The sequence below is a fragment of the Cinclus cinclus genome, chromosome Z (genome assembly GCF_963662255.1).
Source record: "Cinclus cinclus chromosome Z, bCinCin1.1, whole genome shotgun sequence".
In the NCBI taxonomy this organism is placed as follows: Eukaryota; Metazoa; Chordata; class Aves; order Passeriformes; family Cinclidae; genus Cinclus; species Cinclus cinclus.
Window position 1 is genome coordinate 72,532,220 of NC_085084.1, and position 23,913 is coordinate 72,556,132.

The window sequence follows — 23,913 nt, forward strand, 5'->3', positions numbered from 1 at the left end:
ACTTAGAGAAGGACCTACAAGCTGTCCAAATATGCTTGCTGGTCTGCTAGTTAACTTTGAATAGCTGTTTACTCTGAGTCTGTCTTACAGAACCATGAACTGTGATAGCAGATTTGATGAAACAATAGAATATGGCAAGTGTCTGTGTCTTACATTCTTGTCTAATAAATGAGTTTATTGTAACTGGACTTATCAAGCTGGACTGAGCCTGCAGCAGATGAAAATTTCTTTAAATGAAATAATCCAAATCAAGGCTTGAGCAGGAGGGAAATTTGCCTGCCTTATTTACACACTTCCTTTACACTGCCACAAAAAGCAGGGAACAGAAAAAAAAAAGTACTTTTATTGTTTTTTTCAGTTACCCATGGTAATTTGGAATATCTTTACCCTGGATCATTATTTTAAGATTGTATCCAGGTATGTAATTCTTAATGGCCTAACACCAACTTATAAATAAGTGATTCCTACTGAAAAGAACACTCTTCTAAAGAGCTGGCCTGTGGTTTGGGTTTTTGTGACAGACTGAAAGCTAAAAGAGTTTTAGTCCCATTCAAACCCACAAAAAATAATGTGTTGTTATGTATTGGCTGGGGAGGAATAAAAAAGGCATCTTGGGACTTTAGTCGTCCAGTACTCCAAATGAGGATACCAAAGCAGTTATACTCTGAACTTGCTCTTGTAAACAGCTCTGCTTTAGGAACTATCTGTTCTTTACATGAGTCACTGTTATGACAGCTTTTTTACTAGCAGTTAATGATTTTCTTAATTCAATACATAATGTCTTTCCTATATTTGAAAGGTACTGTTATACAAAATTGGTTTATTTTTAACCTTGCAAGTGCTTCACGGTATTTCCTCATTCAGGGAAAAACTGAAATTTTCTGAAAAGTGGACTTTAGAGCACTTACAGTAAGGCATATTTGGCCAGTTACTGGCATTCTTCAGTACACACTGCTTTTTGTTTGTTCTCTTGGTAATAAATAACAAAAGGAACAAATAAATTACAAATTCAGTCACAACAATTCTAGTCTGTTCACTTACAAAATGAGAATCATGCATGTTATTCTGCAGCTTATAGGCATACTATGCAATGTAGAGGCAGCTACCTCAGTTTGGGGGGAAAGCAGAAGGTAAGTGTTCTTTTTCTTCTGCAGCTGTCTCCACTGTTTTGTTACTCTAACACAGATCATAAATATCCAGTGTGGACATGTCTAATGGTACTTTGCTCAGATATCATATGAAAAATAAAACTTCTTGCTGTATTTTGAGGAGTCAGATAGCAATGATTTATTTGTTTATTTTGGATATTTGTGACACAATAAAGGTTCCTGATAGCAGTTGAAGGCATATTTTTGCAGGCAGGTAAAGCCCAGGTACCTTTTTTCTGTTGCATGCTGTGTGAAAACACCTAATCTCAGTCTCTTTCTTTCTGAAGCTGCACAATTTTATGTTGACAGTGCTTCCCTTAATATTTAAAGTCTCCTATACTGCCTATTTCTAATCTTTGGAAATACAGCCTTTGTGTTTTCACTGAAAATATTGCTAGGAGGAGAACAAAGGCCTAGTCCCTACCAAATGTTCATGTGAAAACAACTAAAGAGCTGCTTTACCAGAAATGTGTCATTCACAAGTATGGTCAAAATTAAGTGATGAAAAAAAAACCACCTTATAATAGATATATGTGTTGAAGCAAGTCCAGAGGAAGACACGAGGTTAATTAGAAGACTGGAGCACCTCCCCTACAGCAAGAGCTGAGAAAGTTGGGGCTGTTCAGCCTACAGAAGAGAAGGTTGTGTAGATGTCCTGGTTTAGGGCAAATCTGGGAGGAGCATACAGAGAATTTATAGTCCCCAGACCTTCCAATATCTGAAGGTGCCTACAGGGAACTTAAAGCTGTACTCTTCATCAGGAACTATAGTGATAGGATGAAGAGGAATGGGTGCACTCTGAGCAAGGGGAAATTGTGGTCAGATATTAGGAAGGAGTTCTTAGCTATGGGTGTGGTGTGACACTGGAACAGGTTGCGCAGGAATGCTGTGGATTACCAAAACTGGGAGTGCTCAAAGCCAGGTTGGGTAAGACTTTGAGCAATCTGGTCTAGTGGGAGGTGTTCCTGTACATGGCAGCAAGGTAGGGACAAGATGATTTTGAAGGTCCCAGCTGTGCATAGGGACACCCTTCACTAGACCATGTTTCTGAGAACTCCATCCAGTCTGGCTTTAAATGTTTCCACAGATGGGGCATCCACAACTCCTCTGGGTAAACTGTGACAATGTCTCACTACCCTTACAACAAAGAACATCCTCCTAATATTTAATCTCAACCTACTCTATTTTAATCTCTTCCCCTTTTTCCAGTCACTCCATACTCTTGTAAAAAGCTCCTCTGCATCTTTCTTGTAGGCTCCCTCCAGGTATGGGATGGCTACAGTGTGGTCACCCCTAAACCACCAATTCTCTCACCCTTTCCTCACAGGAGAGGTACTCCATCCCTCTGATCATCTTAGTGGCTTCCCCTGGTCTTTCTGACAGGTTCCTGTCCCTCCTGTGCTGGACCCCAGCTCTGGATGCAGTGCTCCAGGTGGGTCTCAGCAGAGCAGAGCAGAGGGGCAGAATCCCCTCCCTGCCCTGCTGCCCACGGGGCTCTGGATGCAGCCCAGGACACGTTTGGCTCTCTGGGCTGTGAGTGCCATGGCTGGGGCATGTCCAGCCTCTCACCCACAGCACCCCCAAGTCCTTCTGGGCAGGGCTGCTCTGGGTCTGTTCATGCCCACCCTGTGCTGATACCAGGGGTTGATCTGACCCTGGTTCAGCACCAGCACTTGGCCTTGTTAAACCTCATCAGATTCCCATGGACACACTTCTTGAGCTTGTCCAGGTCCCCCTGCATGGCATTCCATCCTTCAGTGGTGTCAACAGCACCACTCAGTTTGGTGTCATCTGCTAATTTGCTGAGGGTGCGCTGGATTCCTTTATCTATGTCATTAATGAAGATAACAAGTAACACTGGCCCAGTACAGACTCCTGAGGGACTCCACTTGTCACTGATGTCCACTGGGACTCTGAGCCACTGACCATTAACCTCTGGATGTGACCATCTTACCACTTTCTTATCCATCTACCAATATAGAATTGGATCCATCTCTCTCTATTTCAGAGAGAATAATGTGAGGGATCATGTCAAAGGCTGTACAGAAGTTCAGATAAATGACATCTGCAGTACTTCTCTTGTCCACTGATGGAGGAATTCCACCATAGAAGGCCACTAGATTGGACAGGCACTTGCGCCTTATGTTTTTACTATTATTATTATTATTATTATTATTATTATTATTATTATTATTATTATTATTATTTTAACATTCAGAACCAATTAAAGCACAGATTCAGCATGTTCAGTTAGAAATGGTGCAGACAGAAGACATGATTATTAGAGAGAATCCATAGCTGGCAACACTGGCCAGCAGCTTGGCTCTCCAGCACACCAAAGTCTGTGCAGTTTGAAGATGGTGCTAGCAACTACAGTTGGCAAAGTTAGGCTCTCACTTGATGCTATCATGTCGTCAAATTCAAGACAGATGTGCCTTATTTCTTGGTCAGTCATCAAATCAAGACTTTTTTTGAGTCATCCATTTTGTAGCTGCTGAAGTGAGCAGCTCTCTCTTCCGAACTATGACTCAACAACAAATCACCAGAGCCATGTGGACTGCAGGTGTATAGAGTGTACTGTGCAATCCAAGACAAGGTGCAAACCGTTCTGTGTACTGATTATGAAATGGCTTTTTCTTTCCAAAGGGTGCTCTTCTGTCCCTCAAACCTCTGAATAAAAGATAAAAGGTAGCAGAGAAGGTACTTTGATTTCTGTGCCCACCTCTGAAGTTTGTGCTCTCAACTGTCACCTTCAGAGAGGTTCTTCAGTAGCTGAACTGCTTTTACCTCCTCTCCTATATAAATTGTGACTTAGCATCTGTTTCAATGTGTTTTCTCAGTACCACTTTTTCTTCAAATTTAATGTGGAGGTGACAAGTTTGCAAATTTTTGTAATATCTTGATTCTTTTAAACAATGCTGTTGAATGTATGCCCCTTTGATTTCCTAGATGGTGGGAAATAGTGGATGCATTTGTGGTGTTTCACAGTTTATGGATAATTTGCAATGAGACTTTTCTGAACTTTTTTTTTTTTTTTATTTCTCTAACCTCAAGTAAATTCAAAACCCTAAAACTGAATCCGCAGCAAATCATGTGAACTCCATATACTATGCTGCAGAAGCCCCATGGGTCTGTGTACATTATTCCATGAATATTCTTGCAAAAGTTGCTAAATAGTGATTATCATACAATGAAAGAATCACTTAGGTTGGAAAAGGTCTTTAATTATATGAAAAATGTTGCTACCTGAAAGTCAGTCAGAGACTACCATAAGGTTTAGTTTGATAGCAAGACTTCCATTTGCGTTGGAGACTTCAACTCAGCCTTTTCTGATTTTTACTTTAAGCTCTAAATAATGCCTTACAACAACCTCTGGGAGAATCTTTAGGACCTGAATTAGCTTGAGTCTGATTACTTCCTTAGGCACATGGCCGCTTTCCATGATTAATCCTTACAATCTGTAAGGGGTTTTGGCTCTATTTTTAAAGCAATAATTTAACAGTTCAGAAATATATATCAATGTAAACTTGCCTAACATCAGAATACTTGGTAATTGCTCAGAATAGGATAACTATCTTCTTCCAGACATCCCATCAGATGCCTCAATATATCTTATAGGTCCATTATCTAAGGGTTCTCACTCCTACTGTCTTTAAGGACAACTTGTCAATCTTCATCCCAAGATGACAGAATAGGTGTTGTTACTCAGCGTTTGCAGTCCTGCATCAGTAAGATGGAAAGGCATCCTGCAGATACACTAAGGAACAAGCTGATTCTCATCCATTTACCAGAGTAGTAGATTTTAATTTTTTCCCATTGTTGATGTTACTGTAATGTTGAGTGGTGGGAAATACGTAGAAAACTGTACAGGAACTTTTTAAGAATTACTTACTTAGTATGAGATACCTGTAAGATGAGCTATTTACACATTAAAGAGTAGGTTTTGAAGAGGCTAGTGAGCTACACCAAATTTCAAATACAATACAACTCTCCATAATTTCACAGAACTGCTGAATACATTGAAAAGTCTAGGTTGAAAGGAACTTCTGAAGATATTCTGTTCAAAATAGAGCTTTAGATTGTGTTATCCAGGGATCCTAACAATAGCATTCCACATTTCCAAGGAAGCACATTCTACCATTTCCCTGGGTAACCTATTCCTCTGTTTAATAGAAGTCATGGCAAAATGTTGGACAAGTCCAGTCCCTGAGCTGGTTAAGGCTTGATAGCTGAAAAAAGGTCAATTTATTTTATCAACAACTTAGTACATATGTAAACTTAACACAGAATAAATGGCACCAGAAAGTTGGACCAACTGTGATGTCCTTGTCATCCAAACTGCAGATTTCTTAATATTATGGAATCAGGTTACATTTGTTTGGACTCCTGTGGTGTCTGTATGATGTAAGGAGGTCAAAGAGCAGAGGGCAAAGCCCAGACTGCAATGAAAACCCATAGGTACCTCACACTGCAGGAGTTCCTACCAGCTGGGGTCAGCAAAGGAGGTCCCATTGAAGAGCAGAGGCAAAAGCAGCAACTTGGAGAGATGCAGAGATATAATTGCTTCACAGAGAATGAATACTCATCATGTAAGGCCAAAATGGATTAAGTCACTGAGAGTAAAAAGGCAAGTCAGACTTCAATACTCATTTATTCCTCTGTTATTTACCACTGAAGATAAGGTCACCAGTAAACTACTAGCCTTGGTTTTTAAACTTGATAAGTCATTGTATAATGCCTCAGTTTTTAATATCAACCAGTGGATGCTTTAAAGAAATGTGATTTCTGTTAAGTAATGGCCTTACACGTACTGAGAACTGGAAGTTTAATGGTATTTAAAACAGAGTACCAAAATGGCAAGTCACTCTAAAAAAACTAGGCCTAACTGCAAATATATTTAACTTTGCAAGCTGAAGAATAGTAAGACAGCTAAACATGTCTGCTTTTTTCTAGCAATGTAAGTTATCCTGTTACTAAGTAATACCTTTATTTATGAGTCTTCTTTCAACTCTGGAAGGCATTCATGCTTTTATCCAGGGTTAAGAGCAACACCACCAAAGTCAATTAGCTAAAATCACGAAGCTGTATTGAAGTGCTAAATCCATTTGAGATGCGCTGCTGTATGTTAGTCTTTAGCTTTACATATTGGGTAGCACATCCACTGTCTGAACAGGAGACTGCAGATGTTCTCTGTGAATTGCTGTTTCATTCTCCCCAATAACATGACCCACCAGAAGAGCATTTGTATGCACAAAGATCTAAAAAAGAGGAAAACACCTGGCTTGTTAACTCTTCAAAGTTATTTTTAATGTAATTTTAAACCACTAAAGAATTTAATATTAGGCAGCTGATTCATCTAAGTGCTGCTATAAAAATGAAACAGAAATTAGCTTGAAGATGCTTCCAAAATATTGGTCTATGGTTTAAATAAAAACTCACATGATTTAATATACTGCCCAGGACTGTACTGGAATGTTTTGTTTGACAGCTCTTCAGAAAAAGCTTTCCACAGGGGAACAAGGGAACTGAATGCTCCACCTCCAATCGACTGCAAACTGAGCAGCTGGAGTGCATGGGGGCCCTGCGACCCATGCACCAATCAAAGGGTAAGCTGTCCTTGGAAGTCTTTGCTCCAAAGTCACAGCCAAAGGGATATCTGTCTTCTTGTGAGAAAGTGTCAGATTGCAGGTCTTAATACTGTATGTTCATGACTAGATGAAACCCATACTAATGTCAGATTTGAAGACATAGAGTAAGAGAATCCTGTTGTGCAATACTGCTCAAGTGTTTTCATTCAAAAAGCTTTCTTCATAGGAAGTATCTGTTTTGGCTATGTGTGTGTTTCTGTTTAAAACATTATTTTTAATACACTTTTCCATTTTTAAATTTAAAGAAACTCCAAAAAAAAATCACAACTTCTTTTCTGAAGCAAATTTTTATTTTCTTAATGGAGTCCTTTTAAGGCTTTAAAAAAATCAAAGACTTGAAAACATACAAAACAGAAATTATTCAGTCCCACACTGGGAAGAAATAAACAAAATAGTGAAGTGAAGTAAATTAAATAGTGAAAACTTAGCATCTTTACATACTAGCTAAGTATTATTAATCCTAATTATTAACTCAATGTTATTATATTCATGAATTGTGCCTGTGGATTTTCAACAGTTTCACCAAAGATGTTTAGTTTTGAAAATCTCTAAGTTCTGCTGGAAACCCTGAAGTTCTAGCAGACTTCTCTTTTCTCTCTGAGCAATATTAGTAGTGTTATTTTTCTTTCAAGTTTCGCTCCAGACGTATTGAAAGATTTGGGCAGTTTGGTGGAAAAGCATGCCTGGATGCCCTAGGAGACACACAGACCTGCAAAACCAGTGAAGTCTGTCCTGAACAATCAGAGCCAGACTGTGGTACTGACTTTCAGTGCAGTTCAGGTAGGTTTTGTCTTTGTGCCATAGCAAGTAAAGCAGTAACTCAGAAAACACATTTTAGTTCTGTGAATAAGTTACATCAGCCTCATGCTAGCATTTAAAAACAGTCCACGGACAGGTGGGTTAAAAGACACAATGCCAAAATCACAGCAGTAAAACCACTTAAGAAGGGGTACATTCCTCTCGTCTTCCATTTTAATTTGCACCTAATTTAAATTCTTCTGTAACTTCCACTCCATGATTAGGAGCTGACCATACTGACCATATCCTTTCTTCTAGCTTAACTTCCCCACTTGCTACTGAATCACTAGGTTTTATGTAAAATCACCAGGGCAAAAACTAGGACTGAAGGAATTTTAACAGAATGGACATGGAAGTTTACTGATCTAACTAGCGTAAGAGATGCTAGTTGGAGACCAGCATGCATCTAGATCCAAAACAAGATATAAATTCGTAAAGTTACACAAGGAATGTAAATGTAGTGCTCAAGCTTCATTAGAAATAAAAACAAAGAAGGAAAAATTAATAGTAGTAAAAATTAATCAAAACTAAAACAGAAAGATGGTCTATGAATTTGAAGTTCCTAGACATTTTTGTATTGCTTTTAACTCAAATACTGAATAGTGCAAATAAAGATTAGAAAGTACACCTTTAACTACTAGTTCTCCGGGATTGTGTGGCATTTACAGGTGAGGTTGATGATAATCAGTGTTTTATTATGCTATGTCTAATTTACCAAAGTCTTTAAATCCTGGAGGAAAAAACCAAAAACTGAGTCTTTGTGTAACTTGTGATATGTAAACTCAGGAAAGTTACTACTTCCCTTTAGAACACAAATCACTATAGTTTTGGACACCACATGCCCATATTATTCACATAATATAGCCCAAATATCAACAATTTAAATGATACAGAAAGAATTTTTTGTTTATGTTGAATTGATATTTCCATGTATTCTCTTAATACAAATAAGAAAACCTCAGCTAACCTAAACTAACCTAGCATTTGAAGTTTACTATAGAACAGTCTAGGATGCAACCATTTTCTTCAGATGATAGCAGTTCTCCTGCCACTTACTTTTCTCAGTCATCCTACTAACTTATATGTAACAGTAGAATGCAGATGTTTTCTCATTTGAAAGTGGCAGAGCACAGGATATGAATCCCTCATGACAACAGTAGAAATATACGTAGAGGAAAATCTTGATAAAGAGTAGCCAAGGGTGCCATTTAAAGTCCATCTTGAAAAAATGCATTCAGGCAGTGTTTTATTCCTTGATCAGGTCGATGTATAAAGCGAAGACTTGTGTGCAATGTAGATAATGACTGTGGAGACTACTCTGATGAAGACAACTGTGAATCTGACCCACGACCACCATGCCGAAACCATGATATCGATGTCTCTGAAGTTGGCAGGACTGCAGGACATGGGTATGTAGTAAAAAGTAATACTGGGCCTAGTGAAGAGTTTGGGATTATCTCCAAAGACAGCTGAAAAAAATGGGGTACAGTGACATTCCTAAAAGTGCAATATAAATCATGGTAGCATTTGCTAAGTAGCCTTTGCAAGAACACTTGACTACCACTTTATTTAGTGTATTTGTGAGGATAAAATGCACAGACAGTGTAAATCAATCATAATGTAAGTAAACAGAATCATACCTACATGTCACATGAATAAACTTACATTTTATTTAAATGTAAAGTTTGTAAGTATATAGATTAGTTTCTAATGATATTTCACAATGAATCAGTAACTGTCAACTACTTTTCTAAAATGCATGTCTAAAAGGGAAAAATTATCTCTTGACTATTTATACAATGGGATGCCTAACTGCAACAACACTTTATCTGCAGCTTTCTTCCAGTATTGAACTGTCCACTTCCTGGATTTTTGTTGTTTCCAGGAGCTTTCATCATTAATCTAAGTTGAAAATGTGTCTTTCTTTTCTCAGACCCTGCTGTATTTCTTTCATCTCTAACAAAAAGAAAACGTGACATACTGTCTACCTATGAATAGAATTAGAAGGCTGCAATCCAAACTGAACAGAAAATCAAAGTATACTACAGCACCACCGTGTGTTTAATGAAAGTTATACATCCTTTTCATTCATTTCTCACTGTGCAAGAGCAAAAATTCTGCTTTTTTAGTATGGGGAAGTAAACACATTGCCAAGTATGTAGGCAATTTTAGAAGTTTCTATTGTAATCTGTAACTAAAATCTTGCATGAGAAAATGTTATATAGAGATGCAGTAATGACACTGGTGACTTGGATGACTTGTTTACCACTTTGTACACTCAGAAAGCTATGTATATATTTGCCAGATGTAAATATTGGAAATACTGAAAAGATTGAAATTTATGAAACAGGCACAAAAGGGCAAAACAATTACACACAATTCTCCAAGAAGTTATTTATGGAAGTATTTCTTGTACATCAGTATATAGATGCAGAGAGCTATACAGCTGATGTGCCTGCCTCCCTGGTTTTGTAATGGTTTAGATTTCCTCTCTTATGCTTCAGGAAATGCTGCTATTCCACCAGGTCACACCCTGCAAGAAGAGACAATGCTAGGAGTAGCTGCATATTCCTTATAAAGATTTGATGGATGTTGAAAACACTTGATAACCAAGTACCTACCAGCAAAAAAGTAATATAAGTTATTTTTTAAAAAATATGCATATATATATATATATATATTGAGATGTACATTTTAAATCCACAAGGAATGTTTTCTCAGAGATGTACTTGTCAAGAACAAATGTTCTTGACCAATATATTGGTCAAGCAAAAATGTTTTTTACCTCCTTTTATGTCTAAGGTTTTCACCGTGTTTGAGGTTTAATGTCTTTTATTGGTCTATTTCTCACACATGATCCTTCAATAACTTTATAAAAGATGTATCTATCTCCAGTACACAGATGAGAAACCACAAGAGATGAAGCAAGCTGCTTCGATGGAGCAAGATTCAGTTTCACAGCTATAGTCTCCATCTCTTACAGAATACAGAATAGCTTTTCCAGTCTACAGGTCATGTATGCTGAACCCCCCCTCCCGCCCTCCCCCCTCCCACGGAAGTAAAAGTTTTTTTGTATTTCTCTTGTAGCATCAATGTTTTAGGGATGCAACCGATGGCCAGCCCATTTGACAATGACTTTTTCAATGGTCTTTGTGAACGGGTGCGTGATGGGAACACACGGACATACTACCGCAAGCCGTGGAATGTGGCTGTCCTCACTTATGATGTAAGTTGAAAATAGGTTGTGTTTAATTGAATGCCAACTTCTGGCATACTCTTGGAAGACTCAGCGTATCTCCTGAGCCAGACAGCAGTTTTTTAGGCTCAAGCTTGTGCTAAAATTCAGAGGTAAAGAGGTTATGTTATCATTTACTTTGTCAATTAAGCTCAGTTATGCCAGACAAACTCCCTCATCTTCATGCTGCACCTTTGCACAATAAATGAAACTCTTTCTGGAATGTTTAAAATATGAGCAGAAAAAATGAACAGAAGATGCAAAGAAAGAATTACAATACCCAACTTTTCCAGGTAGAAGAGCAAATAAGCTACATTTTCAAGGACATGTAAAAGCCACTGATAATAAGATAGACATAATATTACAATATTCTGGTCCTACTTGTTTTTTCTAACCAGTGATTATTTTCTCAGTCCCGCTGGGGAAAAAAAAACCATTAGGCTGATAAGTTTCAAACTATGACTTTCAGTGAAGTTTGAACACCAAAAATGTTGATGATTGTTGAAAAATATACCAGGTACTCTTCAGAAATCAAAGCACAATTTTGCCTCCTAAATTATTGTAAGTAGGAACCTGATAAATATAATTTAAACCAGGTCCTTCTCAAAATGAATAAATCTGATCCAGAGATCTCTGGCTATGTTTGGTTTTGATGTATAACAACTTTCAGTTGCTAAAATGTGGTGCTCTGCTAAAGTATGCTAAAATAAACAGCACTGAAACAGGTATTCTGAATTAGTTATTGTTTGCTGTAAGAAAAGAAGGCAGAGTCATAATTCTGACTTATTTGAGAAGTCAGGAGCTTTTAGCAAATCTTAACTGTGTTTTAGGAAAGAGAGACTATCATTCCTCATGTGAAGTCATAGAGTCTCCTGAGCTGGAAGGGACCCACAAGGGTCACACCTGGGAGCATTGTCCAAACATTTGAGCTCTGCCAGGCTGGTGCTGTAACCACTGCCCTGGGGAGCCTGTTTCAGTGCTCAACCACCCTCTGCGTGAAGGAACTTCTTTCATATCCAACTAGATATTCCCTGACACAACACGCAATATGCTCAGGTCCTTTCACTGATCACCAGGGAGAAGAGATCAGTGCCTGCCACTCCTCTTCCCTCATAAGTAAGCTGTAGACTGTAAAGGGACCCGTTGACACACATGAATTACTTTGACACTGTTGCATGCTGAGATTTAATCTTCACTAAACTATTGTCAATGCAGTCCTCTTTTCACTTTTGAACCACTGATGTCGATGAGATAGTTTGTGAAGGGAGTGCTATTTCCATCTGTTTTCATTTAAAAGCAAAAAGAGCTGTAAGAAAATGCATTTATATTCTCTGTAACAAGTAGAGTTTTAAAGTGCTACATAGATTTTTCTATTACTGCCTGCTGTTTCCTCATACAACCTTTCTTCTATCTTTTCTCAGACAAAAGCAGACAAAAGTTTCTCATCTGTATACTACCATGATCGTGTGAAAATGTTCCGAGAGGTTTACATAGAAAAAGAAAAACATTTTAGTGTTGACTTCTCTCTGAAATACACACCTACTGATGGAAGTAACAAAAATGCTTCAGAAGGAAATTTCAAATATGACTACAGAAAGAATTATACATTTGGTTCCATCCTCCAAAGCTACACAGAAAGGGTGAGATTAATTCTTCTAAAGATTTTAATGTATCTATTTAGAAATGGTACCATCTGTGCAGGGTTAGAATTAGGCAGTAATAATCTAAGTATTCTAGTCAGCTGCTGCTTTTTTTAATTTATTTTTTTTTTAAATGAAATACTGATGACAATAAGGTTAAGATTTCATACACAGCCAAATGACAACTCAAAGTATCTTCTTTTTCCCACTGTTTTATTTGACTAGCAAACATCCTCATCTTCAGGGTGTTAGATCATCTTCAGGGGCTTGGAGTTAGAAAGGATCAAGACCTCTGGTCTCATCCTGATTAAAGAGAGGCTCTGATCTAGTGCAATGTAGGCAAATCAGATCAAGTCTTATGATGAAAAATTACCACTGAGTAGGCCTACACTACATAAACACAAAATAAATTTTAGGAATAATCACCAAAAGCTCAGATCTCAGACATTTGGGTATATCTATACTAATAAACTAGCCAGGGCTTATAAGGCACAGGCACTAGCACAGGTAAATGATAACCCACAATTTTACAAGCATGCTACCACGAAGTTAGTCAGTGCTAGTTCTCATAAACAATGCCCATCCCACACGTCCCCACAGCATCTTTGAAGGGAATGTTCTTGCAGTCTGGAGAAAAGCAAGTCCATTATGAGACTGTGCGTAAGCCCTACCTCTACCTGCCCTTTGAAATATTGTAAAGACCCTATCTCATTTTATTTGATAGTAAAGAACTATCTTTAGCATTTAATGAAGTCAAAATGAGATAGACCACAAAAAGTGATGCTAGACAAGCTGTGATTGAATCCCAGACAGCAGACAAGACCCAGGCAGCTGCTCCTTCACTCCCCCACCAGCAAGCCTGGGGAGAGAATGGGAAGGGTAAAAACAAGAGAACTGGTAGGTTGAGATAAATACAGTTCAACAGAATAGCAAAGCCTGTGCACACAAGCAAAGCAAAACAAGGAATTGTTTCACTGCTTCCCACAGGAAAGTAGGTGTTCAGGCATCTCCAGGAAAGCAGGGCTATATCATGTGTACCATGTCTTGGGAAAACAAATGCCATCACTCCAAACAATCCCCCTTCCCTTCTTGTTCAACCCACTTAATATACAGAGCCCAAAGTTTTATGGTATGGAAAATCCTTTGGATCAATTTGAGTCACTTGTCCCAGCTGTGTCTCCTCCAACCTTCCAAGCACCTCCAACTTCTTGCCAGCACAGCAGTACAAAAAGTAGAAAAGGTTTTGGCTGTATGTAAGCAATGCTTAGCAATAACAAAAATATCTCTCTATTATCAACACTGTGTTCAGCACAAAACCCAAACACAGTCTCATGCTAGCAACTGTGAAGAAAATTAACTTTTCCTTCAGCTAATATGAGCAGAACATGACATTATGGCCTAGTCCAGCAGCTATGTGCTAATGAAATTAACTGATTAGATCATACACCCTTTTCCACACTTTATGCCAAGGTCTATGATTAAAATATGCCATCATATACGAGGCATATCAAACTCCAGAGAGCTGACGTGCACCATGTGCAAGGAGTACTAGATTTCCCTCAGCTAATTAAAATTTTCAAGTTTGTCAGTCTTCTTGTTCTAGGATCCATTCAGAGCTCTGGAGGCCAAAAAGATATAAGAGAAAGCTAAGCTAAGTTCTTGTCCTGGTTTGAAAGGCAGGTGTTTGCTAAGGAAAGCAGAAGCTTCCCTTTGGACTGAAAAATGTGATCCTTCCTTCCTTCCTTCCAATTATTATGATTTTGAAATTAAGGGAGCTCTCAGGCAAAGGTATGGGGGTAGGAATAACAGTTCTTTACCAGTATATCTAACAAGACAGACAAGAACAACAGCTGTGAAATTACCCACAAACAGAACAGTAATTCAGTCCCAGTCCTTTCTGGCTGCAGGCACCTTTTCCCTGAGCTGCAGTTCCCGGTGCTGGGGGCGGGCAGGTCCCGCAGAGCTGCAGGAGGGCTGGGGGTGATGGCAGAGCTGTCCCAGGGGGAGAGAGAGAGATGGAGAGAGAGCCCTCCGCTCACGGTGTGGGTCCTGGTGCTCAGCAGAGTGCTGGATGGTGGCAGGTTACAGCGAGAAGGCAGCAGGGCAGGGTCTGACAGCAGTGAGGATGGCTCCCGACGCTGGGATGGCAGGAATGGAGCTGAGGTGGTGATCGTCCTTCTCGTCCGAACTCCGCGGGGAAATGGGTCAAGGCCCAGCCTTCCTCTTCCTCTTCTGGCTGTTTGAATCTCGCGGGGTTTCCCTCCTCTCTCTCTTCTCCCCCTTGTCACCAGGGCCCAGTCAACAGGTATCTTAGCATGACAATGGGGAAAATTCCACAGAGGGAAAAGGGAAAGAACCAACCCCCAACAGTTCTATCACTGATTAATTAAAATAATGCTGAAGACTAAGATCTGCACTACAAAGATAAGCTGAATCCAGCATTGCCTTTGTACTGGTATGAGTTTTCTTAGCATGGAAACAAGCCATTTAAACCTCAAACCATGAACCTTTAGTGGCTCATGATAGGACTTTTGGACTCAAAATCTTGCTGAGAGATCAGTTCAGAGAATGAGTCACAATCTGTCACAAGCAGAGTTCTATCACTGCAAAGTCATGGGGCTGCAGGGTGGTGGAGTGACAGTCCCTGCATGAGATACCTCCAGGGCCCACCTGAAAGCTGAAAGTCAGAATCCTAGAGGCACCTGGAGGAACTTGGAGAGAAAGAACCTGTGTACGAAGGTTGGCAGGAATATTGCACCTACAAAAATTTCCTCACAGTGATATATGTGCCTAAGATTTCTGCCAGTCTTAAGCAGCATCTGAGTCAGCAGTTTAAGATCTTTTAAATTGTGCTGGATAACATGATGGTCAAATGCTAGGTCCCTTTTCCATACCTCCTATTAGGCAATATTATTAAGGGAGTCATATAAATACTGCAAATATGGGGTTTGGAATGCATGTGTTCCTTACAGTCTTAAGTGCAACTATTTCACAATATTTTATTTCACAATTTACGGTCAGTAGCTAGGTCCTAATTTAGAATATGATATAAAATCACCTGGAATGCAATTTACAAAAATATCAGTTTCTATACCTAGACTTACAATGTATGTATAGCTCAAATACATAACATGCAGTTTTTCCTCATTAATTTTCCCTTTGTGATGTTGATTTGTTTTTTTGTTTGGTTTTTGTTTGTTTGTTTGGTTGGTTGGTTGGTTTTTTGTTTTTGTTTTTTTTAATTGGAACTGTGCCCTTCTTTCTAACATTCAGGATTGTTTTTTTTTTTTAAACTGGAGCTGTGCCCATCCTTCTGTCAGTCTGAGAATAACAGGGAAGTAATCCAAAAAGACAGAGAATTTAGGTCTGCTCTGACTATAAACAAAGAAGAAACTCCATCTGACCTGACTGAGAAGCTTCTGCTATTTAGCAGGCCATGTAGAACTACTTTTCAATGTTACAAAAGTCAGAAAGCCACTTTTTGGTAGGTATTGTGCTTCAAGAGACCTGCTGTCAAATAGATCACAAAGGCCTTGCTGAAATGAGTAAGGGAAAAATTCTGCAAAATTGGAAGAACTAAAATAACCCTCTTGCTGCTTCCTCAGTTTAAATCAGATGTTTTAATTTTTATAAAATAAGTTTGTCTGGTTTCCATAACACTAAATTGAATGCCATGTTGAAAAGTGCTGCAGCTTCTTTACTAGAAAAATAGATGTTTGTGCTGTGCTGCATACCAGAATGACACTCTCTTCTCTTTTCTTCTCCCTGCGTTCAGAACCAAACATTTCTGCATGTAAAAGGACAGATTCAGCTGGGAAAGTTCCAAATTCGGAGTCGTGATGTCCGTCTCACAGACAGTTTCCTTGATGATTTAAAATTTCTGCCTTCTGAATATGACAAGGGGGAGTATTTCAAATTCCTAGAAGATTATGGAACCCACTATGCAGTCTCTGGAACTGTGGGAGGAAAATATGAGCTTGTTTATGTGCTAGATAATTATGCTATGTCTCGACTAGGTATGTCTTCTGCTGGCCTTGCTGTGACTAAGTTCCCAGACTCCCAAAGAGAAGTGTGATGGTAGATCTGTGTATGTGGAAAAATACTGATAACAGCACAGTCCAGTGAATGCTGCTTGTCGCACACCTTACATTATAGAATTACATGAGTTAACAGAGAAAAGAGTCAACCTTTATAACATACAGAACTATTTGAAATCTCTGGTTTAAGTCTGTTCCTGAGAAGGGCAAAAAAACCCCTTAAATAAACCTTGTGCATACATTAGCAGTAATTCCATGATTAACAAAAGGTCTCCAAAGATAAGAAAACCCACTTAAACCCTAAATCCTATTTGGTAGCTGGTACCTTTTTGTGGTACAAACACTTTAAGAATATGGTAGTGACAAAAAACAAGGAATAAATTGAAGTGCTTGCTAGATACCACATGGAGCATGTGAGTGTGTTGAAACTGATTTCATAGCTTTCAACATTCACATTGGAATATTCCATGCCCTGATTAAAATAACAAAGTTGAAATTTAATCTTCCCTTAAGTGCAGTTCAGATATATGTGGGTTTGTGCTAGATTAAAGTGATTACACAGAAATAAAGTGAGAAAAGGCAATTCTCACACTGATTTTTGAGATCTGAAAATAAGCACCTGCTGTTTGTAACACCAATAACAATATTGCTATCAAATATTCAGGGTATGAAAAGGGACATGGGACAAACATGTCACTTTAATTTCTCACTATTAGTCTTTTCAGCACCTTGAGATTGTAGATCTGGATTTTTGAAGTCCCAGTTTTAAGCAAAATTCTTTCTGAACAGAATGCTGAAGTTGCAGATTATATGCTTGGGTTCAATAAGGAAACAGTAGTGGGTAGAGGAGGATTAGAATTAATGAGAAAAGCATAATTTTAAGAGATCAGTGGCCTTAAATTTATTTTATGGGGAAAAGGAGTGGAGAAATATAATTGAGGTTAGAAGAGAGAGACTGAGAGAATTCAGTAATTCAGTAAATAAATAGTATATATTTACTTTTTTGTAAATATTGAGCAACTGCAATAGACAAATTTTCAATATATAATAAAAGGAAAAATTGGTTCATAAAGGAAGACCTGCTTTCATCTAGATAAAGAAAAACAGAAATCCATTTTTGGTATTTTCCTAGTCACCATGGATCTCACCTGCATCTGTTCAGGCACTCCAATTACAGTCATCCTTATATTTATTACCTAGACAAGGAAAATGTAAAAAGATGAATGAGAAGAAGAAAACCACAAACATTTCCATTATGCCTGAAATAGAATAATAATAAAAATAATAGTGTCTTGTTATTCATGCTGATTCAATCTAATTGCCTATTTCTACTTCCAGGAATCACTGTAGAAGATGTGAAAAAATGTCTTGGCTATCATTTAGATGCCAATATTGCATATAAAAGTATACAAGCCAATTTAAATGTTGATAGTGGTAAATGTGAAAATATTCATAGGAAGGACAAATGTAAGTATATCCTTGATGTACATCATATCTTTTGCTTAAGGAAAGATAATACCAGTTGCTTCCCCTGAATAATCAATATAGTTATTGCTGTTAGGGAAAAGCCAAATCAAGTAGAACAATACAGGTGGGATTCACATTCTTTCATACTCCCAAGTCAAGACAGTCTGAGAATGTGTTCCCAGAATGCACACACATGAACACATCAGCATGCTGCATACACACATACATACATACACACATCACTGCCCACAAATAAATACAGACAGCACTCAGGCAAACACAAATGGCACAAATGGCTTCATTCTCCTCTCCATCTGATCAGGGGTCAGGGACAAAGCCTTTTAGTGGCAATATCACAGAATCACAAGATGGTTGAGGGTTGGGAGGCCATCTTCTCCACTCTGGAGGCTACCTTGCCCAAGGCAACACAAGCCTTAGGTATTTCAGTCCCCCCACAATATTTATGTATAATCAGAACAGATAACTCCAGCAGCTGACCTTAAATACCCAGTTGACCCAGCAACTCCATTGTTAGCCTCTCCCGTTAGTGACAGAGATATATAACACCAGACCCACAGCTCCATTCCTATTGTTGGTGTAGACTCTCTGACACAAACACACTGTGAATGTCTCCAGGGACTGGCCTTAGGTGTTCAGTTGATCCAGAAATTAGATCCTCTTACCTCCAGTTGCCTTAGACAAAAATGCACTCATATGCAAACAGTTTTCAGTCAAACCCAGAACCTTAAGATCTCTCCAGTATTTGGCCTAGAAACCCAGATCTTCCACTTGTTTCACTCTGGAGACATAAAATCATAGAATGATTCGAGTTGGAAGGGACCTTAGAGATCATCCAGTTCCAACACATCATTTTGGAAAGGGATTCAAAACACTAGATCAGGCTGTCCAGAGCCCCATCCAACCTGACATTGAACACTTACAGGGACAAGGCACAATGTCTTTGGGTAATCTGTTCCATTGCTTCAGTGTGCTCTGAGTAAAGAAATACCTTCTGTAATCTAATCTAGATCTCTCCTCTTTTAGTTTAAAATCACTCCTCCTTGTTCTGTCTCTATCTAATCAAGTAAAATTATTGCACTCCTCTCATTACAAGTCTCCTTCAAGTACTGGAAGACTGCAATGAGGCCTCCCCAGAGTGTTCTCTTTACCAGGCTGAACAGCCCCATCTATCTCAGCCTCATAGGAAAGGTCTTCCAGCACTCTTGCAGCTCTTCCAGCACTGTCCATTTCTGTGGCCTCTTCTGGATTTGCTCCACAGGGTCCACATCTTGTGCTGGAGACCCCTGAGCTGAACGTAGGTGGGATCTCAGGAAAGCAGAGGAGAGAGGCAAAATCTCTTCCCTTACCCTGCTGCCCACGGGGCTCTGGATGCAGCCCAGGACACGTTTGGCTCTCTGGGCTGTGAGTGCCATGGCTGGGGCATGTCCAACCTCTCACCCACAGCACCCCCAAGTTCTTCTGGGCTGGGCTGCTCTCCATTAGTTCTTCTCTCTCTATGGTCAGGCTTGATATTGCCTGACCCAGGTGCAGCATTTTGCACATGGACCTCACCTTGCACATGTTAAACCTCATGAGTTTTTTGTGGGCTCACTTCTCAAGTTTGTCTGGATGTCTCAGGGTGGAATCCAATTCTGTTTAATGGATGTTAATGGATCTGTTTTGTGTCATGTTGAAACTTTCTGAGGGTGAATTCTCTATCGTTGATGTTGAGCATCAGTCCCAAACAGAGCCCTGAAGGACACCACCCATCATCAGCCTCCACCCAGACATAGAACCATTGACCACAACCCTCAGGCTGTGCCTATCCAGACAATTCTTGCCCTTCAATAAGTCCACTCACTCTTCAGGTCCATATGTCTCCATTTGGGAGATAAGGAAGTCATGTGGGACTGTCACAAAGGCCTTGCAGAAGGCCAGGTAGCCGACATTTGTTGGTCCTTCCTTGCTGACTGTTGCTGTCACTGCATTATGGAAAGCCACCAGATCTAGTACATAGCAACGACTGCTCTGGTACTTGGCTTCCAAACCACTTATCCCATATTCACCTGCTAGTCTGGCTTGACACCTGCTAGACATAACACACTGGTATATGTAGTGTAACTTATTCCAGTTCTTACCACCACAAACACCAAGTGCCTATGAGCCCTTGTCCAGCCCTACCTGCTGGCACACAGGGCTCTATACACATGTATGCACACAGAATAAAGTCCCTTCACCCCAGGAAGGAGTTAGAATGGAATTTGGTAAACAGTAAGCTAGGATGGACTGCAAAGATGAAGGACAGTACACAGCAGAGAAGCTCACAGATCAGTGATTTTTCCATATACAATCAGCCCCCTTTTTTGCCTTTATCCCTTTATTTTCTCAAGTTTGTTCCTCCTAAAGCCACCTAGAACCCCCCTTATGTTTTCAATGGCATTCCTGTAAATATATGCTAAGTATTAAAGTTTGTGCAATCCATTGACTCATCTTGCTGCTGATTCATCCTCAGCCCTATCCTGTAGGGCTAATGGCTCTGCTGGCACAGGCCTGAGAGGAGTGAAAGCAAATCCCTTTCTCTGATTACCCTGTTTGTGTTCCCCTGCCTGACATTGTTGCCCTCTACTTCTTTATGAGTCTGGAGATGGGCTTTGTTTCACATGGAATAAAAATTGCAAAAGGGAAGGATATTTGCTACCAAGCACATAAGAGGCAATTCTTTTCAGTGTTCTGCTCTTGTATTTTAATTATGAAGCAAAAGTTCATGCTATTCTAATTCCTACCCTATTTTGGCTTAGCTCAGGGGATACAGTAGAATTACTCATTATCATCTGCTTGTCATCAAAGGACTACAATCTCCATAATGTGTCTCAGTTTGTCCTATCCTTTCTTTTCATTTCAGATCTAGGGTTTCCTAATATAAAAATTAATTTACAAATTAAAATATTTCCTCCCACATAAAAGGTGTGACCAAAGAGATACTGAATTGTGCTACAACCAAGAGTTCTCTCTATAATCATTTTACAAAGAAGGACTGGGAGGACAGATGTTCTTCCAAATGCATGGACATTAAACATCCTTCTTCACACTTTTTTTTTTTCTGCAGTAGAAATGAATGATAATGCTGTCATTGATGATGTCCTTTCCTTAGTTGAGGGGGGGCAGATTGACTTTTCAGTTAAAATCAAAGAAATGTTACTACGAGGAGCCAAAGCGGTTGATGTAGAGGATTACATAAAGTGGGCTAAATCTTTGATTGATGCTCCAGTAGTGATACAGCAACGGGTAAGTACAGCTTCTTCAAAGCTGTGGCTTTTTACAGTTTCAAAGCATTTGTTTAAAGATGGAGGTGAGACTCCCAAGTTTATAATGAATTTTAACGCAGCATCTTTATCTTACCTGTTTCTTCAGAACTTTGGAAAAGTGTGTTATGCATGGGCTTTTTTATGTTCTGCAGCCTTCTCCAATACATACACTTGTTCCAGTTAAGATGAGAGATGCGTATTTAAAAAAACAAAATTTGGAAAGAGCAATTGAAGACTACATTACTGAATACAGTGTGTGCAAATGTGAACCCTGTAAAAATGGAGGCACCCTTGTGCTGCTAGATGGAGTCTGTTCATGCCTGTGCTCAAGTTATTTTAAGGGAATTGCTTGTCAAATTCCCAAATCTACACTAGTGAAAGGTTAGTAAATTCTCCAAATAAACTAAAACAAGCATATCTGTTGTAACAATACGCTGACAAAATGAGCCTTCATAAGAACAGAAGCATTTCAGAGCACCTCCTTATACCTAGTGCAGTCAAATCTCAGGGGCAAGGTGTGGAATTTAAAGTAAGTCACTGTGTTCTTTCCAAAAAGAGGAATTTGCAGTTCATTGTCCAACATACATTACTGTGTCTTGGAAAAACACAAAATTCATTTAATTACACAGGAGTATTATTGAAGCCTGGTACAATACTGGTAAATTAATATCAGGCAAAAACAATACTGGTAAACTAATTTCAGGCAAAAATAATCTCCTAAAAAGCAATCTCCATATCCTAAACTATTTCATCTTCAGTTTTCTGCAAAAGCTCAGTGTCTGCTAGTACATGGTCATGTTTCACAATTACTGTACTAGTTTAATATTAAGTAGGGGGAAAGGAAAAAGAATGCACTACTGCAACCGACAACATAAAAAATTTACTGTGCAGTAAATTCATTCTCAGTGGCCAGGTTTTTAATACACAGGTGCCCAAAATGGACCTTAGAGCTTGTTTCTAGAGCATGACAAAAATGTTGAAAGCCCAGGGCTCTTAAGCTTTGTCACTGACAAATGCACTTTTAAAAGCCAAATCTTTGGGATGGGCTGTGTTCAAGAAGCTGCAGTGATCTGCAGAATCACCATAACTGAGTTGAATCATGGTCTACCTTGAAAGAGGTAGATGGCCTAATCCTGTATGATGTCTTAATGCCAGTTGTGACTGATGGAGGCTGGAGCTGTTGGAGTGCCTGGTCTGCCTGCATCAATGGAGAGAGCACTCGAACTCGCCAGTGTAATAACCCTGCACCAGGACCTGATGGTAGACCATGCCAGGGAGAAAGCACTGAAAAACGGCCCTGTGAAGAAGGGAAATAATTATGCTACTCAAAACCAGGTAAGCAGCCTCTTTAAATGTGTTACTGAAGTTTAGAATAATTCTCAGCCAATATTTTGGAGCATTTCAGAAACATAGTTGATGAAGTGATGGGCAGATTCACTTAAGTATTTCACTTAAATCTGTGATTTGATACCACCTTTGATCAACCACTGTGTATTGAATTTATGAATGATTAGATTTGTATTTGAATGTTTTGACAAGAAATGTTATATTACAGAACTTGAGATTAGAATAGAATTCTGGATAAGAATAGACAAAAAATACAGTTCTCAAAAAAACAGATTTCATCTCTAGTCAGACTATCCATCAAAAAGCTTATGTCTTAAGGAGAAGAAAGAGACTTATTTTCCAGGAAAAAAAGTATTAAGACAGTTTAGGAGACTGAAGTCTCTTACTAGATAAATAGAATGCTGAAATCCAACGAAGCTAGTGTTACAGCAGATTTGAAATTTTCAGCTTGAAGAAATATATTTTTAAGAAACATCTAAGTATGTTTTTTTTCACAGGTTTTTGGTGGTTTTTTTTTGTTTCTGGGGTTTATTAAATTATTATTATTAAATTATTGATGCTGCTGTTCTTGTTGTATTTAATGAAAACAAAACCAAAAACAAAAGAAACAAACAAACTAAACAGAACAGGATTTTGAGGATGCATACTCTGGTCTCCAAAATGGCAAGTCAGATCCAAATTTCTTCACCTGCTGAAAACCATAGTAGTTTTTATGCCCAGAAAAAAAGTGTTTGGGTTTTATGCTTAACAAGTTGCCGTAAAAGGCCACAAGAAGAAAAGAGGTGGAAAGATAAGGAAAAATGTTGAATGTTTCCCCACTGAAACTACTTCATGGTAAGTCTTGCAAGATGTCCTCTAGCTGCACCAAAAATAAATATGTATCAGAAGATTTCTACTGCCCTCTCTCAGCTTCAGTAGATCTCAGCTCAGACCTCTAGTATTTCACTGGTGAAGCACTCTGAAGAAAGCACGGCCAGAAAGACTTAACAACCTCATGTAAGGAAATTACAACACCTTCCTACAGGGCCACATCTTAGAGTTACTTATTCCATAAGTTATTCCACAGGTGGAAAACATAAAACTGAGAAGAATATTACACAGATCTGGAAGATCAGGAATAATATCACAAGGACAGGTATAAGTAGCATAAATTAAATAAACCAGCAACTGGTAGCTTTTAAACAGACTGAAGTCCTGTCCTGTCCTCCACACAATGGGCATACCAAAAGTAAATATGCATTTTAAAACCTCAGCACAAAAAAAAAAAAAAAAAAAAGGAAGGTTATTA

At 38.9% G+C, this 23,913-nt stretch overlaps 1 protein-coding gene across 1 annotated transcript; it reads left to right on the plus strand.

Moving 5' to 3' along the window:
• The first annotated feature begins 1,044 nt into the window (after positions 1 to 1,044).
• Positions 1,045 to 22,594, plus strand: C9 (complement C9). The gene is made up of 11 exons (XM_062513633.1): positions 1,045 to 1,130; positions 6,637 to 6,754; positions 7,429 to 7,576; positions 8,856 to 9,003; positions 10,682 to 10,820; positions 12,251 to 12,469; positions 16,245 to 16,485; positions 17,845 to 17,973; positions 21,080 to 21,258; positions 21,431 to 21,659; positions 22,434 to 22,594. Exons 1-11 carry the CDS (start codon positions 1,045 to 1,047, stop codon positions 22,592 to 22,594), a joined length of 1,797 nt encoding a protein of 598 aa, XP_062369617.1.
• The last annotated feature ends 1,319 nt before the right edge of the window (positions 22,595 to 23,913 follow it).

Coding starts and splice junctions, on each gene's coding strand:
- C9 (XM_062513633.1), top strand. CDS start 1,045: ATGAGAATCATGCATGTTATTCTGCAGCTTATAGGCATACTATGCAAT. Junction 16,486..17,844: donor TTATGCTATGTCTCGACTAG/GTATGTCTTCTG, acceptor TTCTACTTCCAG/GAATCACTGTAGAAGATGTG. Junction 21,660..22,433: donor CAAATCTACACTAGTGAAAG/GTTAGTAAATTC, acceptor TCTTAATGCCAG/TTGTGACTGATGGAGGCTGG.